At 38.1% G+C, this 9,805-nt stretch overlaps 1 protein-coding gene across 1 annotated transcript; it reads left to right on the top strand.

The window, feature by feature from the left end:
- Nucleotides 1–8,175: 8,175 nt before the first annotated feature.
- Nucleotides 8,176–9,115, top strand: LOC308503354 (olfactory receptor 8K3-like; the record flags this gene model as incomplete). The annotated part of the gene is given in 2 exon segments (XM_081062676.1): nucleotides 8,176–8,360; nucleotides 8,362–9,115. Coding segments are annotated over 2 exon segments (939 nt in total).
- Nucleotides 9,116–9,805: the final 690 nt, after the last annotated feature.

Raw genomic sequence — 9,805 nt, 5'->3', positions numbered from 1 at the left:
GCAGGAAAGGACAGAAACTGCATGGTCTCTCTGAAAACTGTCATCCAGACCCCTCAGCCCCTCGCATTTAAATCTACACTCCCAAATTCACTCTGGGCACCAGGTGACTAGCGATGCCTGCGCACTAGGCAGGGAACTCTTTGGCACAGCGGAGGACAACCTGGAGATCACCTGGTGGGCTTAAGCCAAGACTGGTGCTGCTTTCTGTTTTGCTTTGCTTGGTGGTCTTTATTTTTATTTATTTTTTTATTTTTATTTTTTATTTTTTTATTTTATTTTTTTTTTTTTCTTTCTTTCTCTTTTTTTTTTTTTCTTTTTTCTGCTTGTTGTGATTTGCTTTGTTCTGTCTTTATTTCTTTGATATCTTTGCCTATGTAGAGTGGGGATTGTCGGTTGTATTTTATTTCTGAATGTACTTGATTTGTTTTCTTTGTTGTTGTTGTTGTTGTTGTACTTGCTAACTTTATTTGTGCTGAAACTGCCCTACCAGGGCCCAGCTTAAGAGGCACAAGATTCAACATATCCAGAAGCCAACTCTGGACCAAACCAGAGTACTACCGGGTTTGACCTACAAGTCACCCACGGAAGGAGGGCCCTAAGACTCAGGAGTACTGGGCACAGGGCTGGTGGAGCTACTCTCAGTGTGCATTTGTGCAGGAAAGAACAGAAACTGCATGGTCTCTCTGAAAACTGTCATCCAGATCCCTCAGCCCCTCGCATTTAAATCTACACTCCCAAATTCACTCTGGGCACCAGGTGACTAGCGCTGCCTGTGCACTAGGCAGGGAACTGTTTGGCACAGCGGAGGACAACCCGGAGATTACCTGGTGGGCTTAAGCCAAGACTGGTGCTGCTTTCTGTTTTGCTTTGCTTGGTGATTTTTTTTTGTTTGTTTGTTTGTTTGTTTTGTTTTGCTTTTTTGTTTTTTTGCTTTTGTTTTTGTTTTGTTTTGTGTTGTTTTGCTTTGTTCTTCTCTTTTTTCCTTTCTTTTCTTTTTCTTTTTTTTCTTTCTTTCTCTTCTTTTTTTTTTCTTTTCCTTGCTTGTTGTGATTTGCTTTGTTCTGTCTTTATTTCTTTGATATCTTTGCCTATGTTGAGTGGGGATTGTCGGTTGTATTTTACATGCGAATGTACTTGATTTGTTTTCCTTGTTGTTGTTGTTGTTGTTGTTGTACTTGGTAACTTTATTTGTGCTGAAACTGCCCTACCAGGGCCCAGATTAAGAGGCACAAGATTCAACATATCCAGAAGCCAACTCTGGACCAAACCAGAGTACTACCGGGTTTGACCTACAAGTCACCCATGGAAGGAGGGCCCTAAGACTCAGGAATACTGACCACAGGGCTGGTGGAGCTACTCTCAGCGTGCATTTGTGCAGGAAAGGACAGAAACTGCATGGTCTCTCTGAAAACTGTCATCCAGACCCCTCAGCCCCTCGCATTTAAATCTACACTCCCAAATTCACTCTGGGCACCAGGTGACCAGCGCTGCCTGTGCAATAGGCAGGGAACTCTTTGGCACAGCAGAGGACAACCTGGAGATTACCTGGTGGGCTTAAGCCAAGACTGGTTCTGCTTTCTGTTTTGCTTTGCTTGGTACTTCCTTTTTTTTTTTTTTTTTTTTTTTTTTTTTTTTTTTTTGGCTTGTAGTGATTTGCTTTGTTCTGTCATTATTGCTTTGATATCTTTGCCTATGTTGAGGGGGGATTGTCGGTTGTATTTTATTTGTGAATGTACTTGATTTGTTTTCTTTGTTGTTGTTGTTGTTGTACTTGGTAACTTGATTTGTGCTGAAACTGCTCTACCAGGGCCCAGCTTAAGAGGCACAAGATTCAACATTTTCCAGAAGCCAACTCTGGACCAAACCAGAGTACTACCGAGTTTGACCTACAAGTCACACACCCAGAGGGAATTCTCTGAAGGCACAAGAGCCCATAGAGGCCAAACCTCATTTAAGTGGCCAACCCTCACTTAGCAGAACACCCTGTGGTGAGCAGAGCCAAGTTTCACAACTAGACGGCCTAGGAGTTAACCCCACCTACTCACAAGCAAAAAGCAATCAAAGTTCTTCTTGAACAGGACGATATACTAAACACACGAGCCTCCTGTGGAGCACATGCAGAGAAGAACGAAGTAGTCCAAGTCAAATATAAAAGACACATACTACATAAGATAACCCAGCAAGAACTAAGAGCTCTAGGGGATCTTCCTAATACATCAAAGCAAACACAGAGAGTCAGTCAGAATGGGGAGACAAAGAAACATGTCCCAAATAAAAGAACAGAAGAAACCTCCACAACTGGAACCAAATGAAGCAGAGGTAACCAACATGTCAGAGACAGAGTTCAGAACACTGGTGATAAGAATGTTTAAGGAGCTTAGAGAAGACATAAAGAAGGATATAGAAATCATAAAGAACAACCAGTTAGAGCTAAAAAAGGATGTAGAAATCTTAACGAACAACCAGCTAGAACTAAAAAACACAATTACCGAAATTAAGAACTCACTTGAAGGAATGACCAGCAGGTTAGATGAAGCAGAGGATCGAATCAGCGACTTAGAAGACAAGTTAGCAGAGATCACTCAAACTGAACAACAGAAAGAAAAAAGAATAAAAAACAATGAAGATGGGTTAAGAGACCTCTGGGATAACATCAAGCGCAACAACATGCGCATCATAGGAATACCAGAAGGCGAAGAGAAGAAGCAAGGGATTGAGAACATATTTGAGGTAATAATGTCAGAAAACTTCCCTAACCTGATGAAGGAAACCAACATACAAGCCCAGGAAGTGCAGAGAGTTCCAACCAGGATAAACCCAAACAGGCCCACACCAAGACACATTATAGTTAAAATGGCAAAGCTTAAAGACAAAGAGAGAATCTTGAAAGCAGCAAGAGAAAGGCAGAAGGTTACATACAAGGGAACTCCCATAAGACTATCAAATGACTTTTCTACAGAAACATTGAAGGCAAGGAGGGAGTGGCAGGAGATACTCAAAGTGATGGAACACAAAGGCCTACAACCTAGATTGCTTTATCCAGCAAGGCTATCATTTAAAGTTGATGGAGAGATAAAGAGCTTCCCAGAAAAGAACAAACTGAAAGAATTTATGACAACCAAGCCAGCATTGCAAGAAATACTAAAAGGACTTCTGTAAATAGAAGAAAGATGAAAACAATTTACTACAAATCTAAAAATGGCAATAACTATGTACCTATCAATAATCACTTTAAATGTAAATGGATTAAACGCTCCAATCAAGAGACATAGGGTGGCTGAGTGGATAAGGAAACAAGACCCTTGTATATGCTGTATACAAGAGACTCATTTCAGATCAAAAGACACACACAGGCTGAAAGTGAAGGGTTGGAGTAACATATTTCATGCAAATGGAAGCAAAAAAAAAGCTGGAGTTGCAATACTTATATCTGACAAAATAGACTTTAAAATGAAAAAAATATTAAAAGACAAAGATGGGCACTATATAATAATAAAGGGATCAATCCGACAAGAGGACATAACCCTAGTAAACATCTATGCACCTAACATAGGAGCACCTAAATATATAAAACAGGTACTGATGGACATAAAGACAGAGATCAACAGCAACACTATCATAGTAGGGGACTTCAACACACCTCTGACAACAAGGGACAGGTCCTCCAGACAGAAAATCAATATGGAAACAACAGCCTTAAATGATACTTTGGAGCAGTTGGACTTAATTGATATTTTCAGAGCATTTCACCCCAATGCTGCAGAATACACGTTCTTCTCAAGTGCTCATGGAACATTTTCTAAAATAGATCATATGTTAGGACACAAGACAAGCCTCGATAAATTTAAGAAAATTGAAATCATACCAATTGTCTTCTCTGACCACAGTGCTATGAAATTAGAAATGAACTACAGGGGAAAAAAACCAGGAAGATACACCAATTCATGGAGGCTGAATAACATGTTGCTAAATAATGAATGGGTCAAGCAGCAGATCAAAGAAGAAATCAAAAGATATCTTGAGACAAATGAGAATGAGAACACGACGACCCAAAATCTATGGGATGCTGCGAAAGCAGTCCTAAGAGGGAAGTTCATAGCACTGCAGGCCTACCTAAAGAAACAAGAAACATCACTAATTGACAGTTTATCTTCACACTTAAGGGATCTGGAAAAAGAACAGCAAAATAAACCCAAAGGGAGCACAAGGAAGGAGATAATAAGGATCAGAGCAGAAATAAATGAAATAGAAACCAGAAAAACAATACAAAAGATCAATGAATCCAAGAGTTGGTTCTTAGAGAAGATAAACAAAATTGACAAACCTTTAGCCAGACTCATTAAAAAAAGGAGAGAGAGGACCCAAATTAATAAAATCAGAAATGAAAGAGGAGAAGTGACAACAGACACCACAGAAATACAAAAAATTGTAAGAAATTACTATGAGCAACTATATGCCAACAAATTTGACAACCTTGAAGAAATGGACAATTTTCTAGAGGCGCACAACCTTCCAAAGCTAACTCAAGAAGAAACAGAAAGCCTGAACAGTCTGATTACCACCAGGGAAATTGAATCAGTAATCCATAATCTCCCAACAAACAAAAGCCCTGGACCAGATGGCTTTACAGGTGAATTTTTCAAAACGTTCAAAAAAGAATTATCACCTATTCTCCTCAAGCTCTTCCAAAAAATCCAGAAGGAAGGAAGACTCCCAAACACTTTTTACGAAGCCACTATCACCCTGATCCCAAAAGCAGACAAAGACACCACAAAGAAAGAAAACTACAGGCCGATATCTCTAATGAACATAGATGCAAAAATTCTCAACAAATTATTAGCAAACAGAATTCAGCAATACATTAAAAAGATCATACACCATGATCAAGTGGGATTCATCCCTGGTATGCAGGGGTGGTTCAACATCCGCAAATCAATTAATGTGATACACCACATTAACAAAATGAAAAATAAAAATCACATGATCATATCAATAGATGCAGAAAAAGCATTTGATAAAATACAGCAACCTTTTATGATAAAAACCCTTAAGAAAGTGGGAATAGAGGGATCATATCTTAACATAATAAAGGCCATATATGACAAACCCACAGCTAACATCATACTCAATGGGGAAAAGCTAAAACCATTCCCCCTAAGATCAGGAACAAGACAAGGTTGCCCACTTTCTCCACTTCTATTCAACATAGTGCTGGAAGTTCTAGCCACAGCAATCAGACAAGAGAAAGAAATAAAAGGCATCCAAATTGGTAAGGAGGAAGTAAAATTATCATTATATGCAGATGATATGATACTATATATAGAGAACCCTAAAGACTCCACCAAGAAACTATTAGAACTGATAGATGAATTTAGTAAAGTAGCAGGATATAAAATTAATATTCGGAAATCAGTTGCATTTGTATATACCAATGATAAAATAGCAGAAGGAGAAATTAAAAAAACAATTCCATTTACAATTGCTCCAAAGACTATAAAATATCTGGGAATAAATCTAACCAAAGATGTAAAGGATCTGTACTCAGAAAATTATACAACACTGAAGAAAGAAATGAAAGAAGACATAAATAGATGGAAACACATTCCATGTTCATGGATAGGAAGAATTAATATAATTAAAATGTCCATACTGCCTAAGGCAATATACATATTCAACGCAATTCCTATCAAACTACCAACGACGTTTTTCACAGAAATAGAACATATAATCCTAAAATTTATATGGGACCATAAAAGACCCCGGATAGCCTCAGCAATCTTGAGAAATAAGAACAAAGTGGGAGGTATAACGATACCTGATTTCAAACTATACTACAAGGCTACAGTAATCAAAACAACATGGTACTGGCATAAAAATAGATACATAGATCAATGGAACAGAATAGAGAGTCCAGACGTAAATCCATGCCTATATGCCCATCTAATCTACGACAATGGAAGCAAGAATGTACGATGGGGTAAAGATAGTCTGTTCAATAAGTGGTGTTGGGAAACCTGGACGGACACATGCAAGAAAATGAAGCTGGACCACCTCCTTACACCATATACAAAAACAAATTCAAAATGGCTTAAAGACTTAAATGTAAGATCTGAAACCATAAAATATCTAGAAGAAAATATAGGAAGAAACTTCATGGACATTACCCGGAGTAAGATTTTCACTGATATATCCCCTCGCGCGAGCGAAGTAAGAGAAAAAATAAACATGTGGGATTACATCAAACTAAAAAGTTTTTTCACAGCAAAGGAAACCATCAATAAAACAAAAAGGGATCCTACTGTATGGGAAAAGATATTTGCCAATGATATATCTGATAAGGGATTAATATCACAAATCTATAAAAAACTTACTCAACTCAACTCCAAAAAAACAAACAACCCAATTAAAAAATGGGCAGAGGACTTGGGGAGACATTTCTCTAAGAAGGACATACAGAAGGCAAGAAGACATATGAAGAAATGCTCAACCTCACTAACCATCAGAGAAATGCAAATAAAAACCACAATGAGATACCACCTCACTCCAGTCAAAATGGCTATTATCAATAAATCAACAAACAACAAATGCTGGCGCGGATGTGGAGAAAAGGGAACGCTAGTGCACTGTTGGTGGGACTGCAGATTAGTGCAGCCACTATGGAAAACAGTATGGAGGTATCTCAGGAATCTGAAAATGGAACTACCCTATGATCCAGTAATTCCACTCCTAGGCATCTACCCGGAGAAATCCAAAACTCCAATTCAAAAATCTGTATGCACTCCTATGTTTATTGCAGCACTTTACACAATAGCCAAGATATGGAAACAACCAAAATGCCCATCGGTAGATGACCGGATTAAGAAGCTGTGGTACATTTATACAATGGAGTATTACGCAGCCATAAAGAAGAAAGAAATCTTATCATTTGCAGCAACATGGATGGATCTAGAGAACATTATGTTAAGTGAAATAAGTCAGAAAGAGAAAGACAAGTACCATATGATCTCACTTATATATGGAATCTAAAGAAAAGACTATGTGAATGAACTAATCAGAGTCAGTTTTGGGGACGCAGAGAAAAAACCGAGAGTGGTTAGATGGGTGTGTGGGAGGGGGTTGGGGATAAGGGGAAAGGTGAAGGGATTTGGAAGCAGCTGGTAACCACAAGATGGCCTCAGGGTTTTTCTTTGAAAATTAATTTGGGGAAGGTATTCTATAATGTTGTAAAGATTTTGTTGGGTATCCGATGGACATGCGTCCTATTTGGGAGACCACCTCAGGAATACTGTGGATACCTGATCATGGCATTGTACATCAGAAGCTAAACATTAATGAATGCCAACTATAATTTTATATATATAATGTGATGGTTCAGTGTGAGGTCGGAGGGATAGTGGATGGGGGGAGAGGGGTTCACAGTATGAGGGATATAAATGATGAACGTCTAAGTATTACCTTGTTTTGTACACCTGAAACTAATAAATAAATTAATTAATAAAAAAAAAAAAAAAAAATTTCAACTCAGTAGAGTTTCAAAAGAACTCCAGGGAATTGTAAAATAATTATTAATTATTGGCGGCAGTAAAGATGAAGAGGTTTGCCACACTATACAAACTGCTGTGGACTCTTCCTTTCTTTGGGTGTAACTTTCTGTGGCTTAAGACATTAGATTTTGCCATTTTCCTTGTGTGGCTATTGCTAACGAATGTTTATTTTTACTATTTTGTAAATATTTTGCTAGCATTGTAAATAGATTTTTGGAAGGAGTAAATTTTGTGAGGCAGATTTAATCTATCAAATTAACCTTGAATTTTTATTCTGATTTTCTTGAAACATACTTAGTGACATTTAAAAAAAAATCAGGATTCCCATTCTAGGCCAAACTTTTCTAATGATATTTTGTTGACAGAACCATAAAAGGATTGTATGTATCTTGCAATGATAACCAGTATGTAACACACCAAAAAAAAATGGCTACTGTATACCTTGGGCTGTAATGTTCTACGTTTAGTAATGGAAGTGGGTCTTATTTTAGATGGTTGCATCTAAAAACCTTGGGTTTGGGTTACACATAATGGCTTTGCGGACGTACCTAAAGATTACCAGATGACATCTCCGGAAACCTAATGACTCTTCTGATGGTTCTTCCCACAGTGGTTTTCCTTAGTGGCCTAGATGGACCAACAAAACTTAACAGTGGTAAAAGAATTTATTCTCATGGGGATCACAGACTGCCCTGAGCTGCAGGCTCCATTATTAGGGCTCTTCCTCGTCGTCTATGTGATCTCAGTGGTGGGCAACTTGGGCATGATCATCCTCACCACGATGGACTCCAGGCTGCAAACACCCATGTACTTCTTTCTCAGATCTGGCTTTCATTGACCTTGGTTATTCAACAGCTGTGGGACCGAAAATGTTGGTAAATTTTGTAACTAATCAAAACAGTATCGCCTATAATTGGTGTGCTGCACAGCTGGCTTTCTTTATCTTGTTCATCATTAGTGAACTTTTTATTTTGTCAGCAATGGCCTATGACCGCTACGTGGCCATCTGTAACCCTCTGCTCTACACAGTCATCATGTCACCAAGACTATGCTGGGTGCTGGTAGCAGTCCCCTATCTCTACAGTGCCTTTCTTTCTCTGATAACCACCATAAAGATTTTTATTTCATCCTTCTGTGGCTATAATGTCATCAGTCATTTCTACTGCGACAGTCTTCCTTTGTTAACTTTGCTGTGCTCAAGCACACGTGAAATTGAGTTGATAATCCTGATCTTTTCAGCATTTAGTTTGGTTTCATCTCTTCTGGTGGTCCTTGTGTCTTACATACTGATCCTTCTGGCCATCTTCAGGATGAACTCTGCAGAAGGCAGGCGCAAGGCCTTCTCCACCTGTGGATCCCACCTGGCTGTGGTGGTTGTATTGTATTCAACGCTAACCTTCATGTATGTGCAGCCCAAGTCCAGTCATTCCTTTGATACTGATCAAATGGCTTCTTTGTTTTACACACTGATAATCCCCATGCTGAATCCCATGATCTACAGCTTGAGGAACAAAGAGGTGAAAGGTGCCCTGCGTAGGATATGGAAAAATCTGAGCAAACTCCCCAGATAAAGTCAATATAGAATGTACATACAATAAGTTAGGTTTTGGAAACTGTTATGATATATGATAAGCCTTTAGAAAGCAGTGATATGTAAAAAAGGGTTGGGAAGCTAGAAGTTTTTTTCTCGTCTTCAACTTACAGATGTTCAAACAGTGGTCATCCCACGGGTACCAACTTTGATTTGTCCTCACATTTCACTGCAAGAGATGGAAGACAGATCACTGTTCTCACATTGTCAAATACTTACGTCACATGAAGGGAAGCCTTCTTTTTTTTAGCATATATTCTGTTAGAGAATCTATTTTTAAAGGCATGCTCCTAGCTTTTAATAAAATATTTTGTGTCATAGTAAAAATAGAATTTTAAACTATCAATTTCACTAGAAAATTTTGTAAAATAATTAAGGAAAAATCTAATGAGAACTTTGTATGACTTCATTATTAAAAATGACAAAAACATTAGTGAGTTATTAAAGAAGACATAAATGGAGCAATATATCACGTCCATTGGTTGGAGAAACAAATGTTACGATGAGGTCATTCTCTTAAATTTTCCTATAGGCTTAATGCAGTAACAGACAAATTCCAATAATACTTTTTAATACTCAAGTTGATATCAAAATGTATGTGGAAATGCAAAAGATCCAGAATAGTCAGGGCAATGTTTTAGAAGAAGAAAGAATACAGAGGACTTCCAAT

This window comes from Rhinolophus hipposideros (genome assembly GCF_964194185.1).
Source record: "Rhinolophus hipposideros genome assembly, chromosome: 10".
Classification (NCBI taxonomy): domain Eukaryota; kingdom Metazoa; phylum Chordata; class Mammalia; order Chiroptera; family Rhinolophidae; genus Rhinolophus; species Rhinolophus hipposideros.
This window is presented reverse-complemented; position numbering and strand designations above follow the sequence as displayed.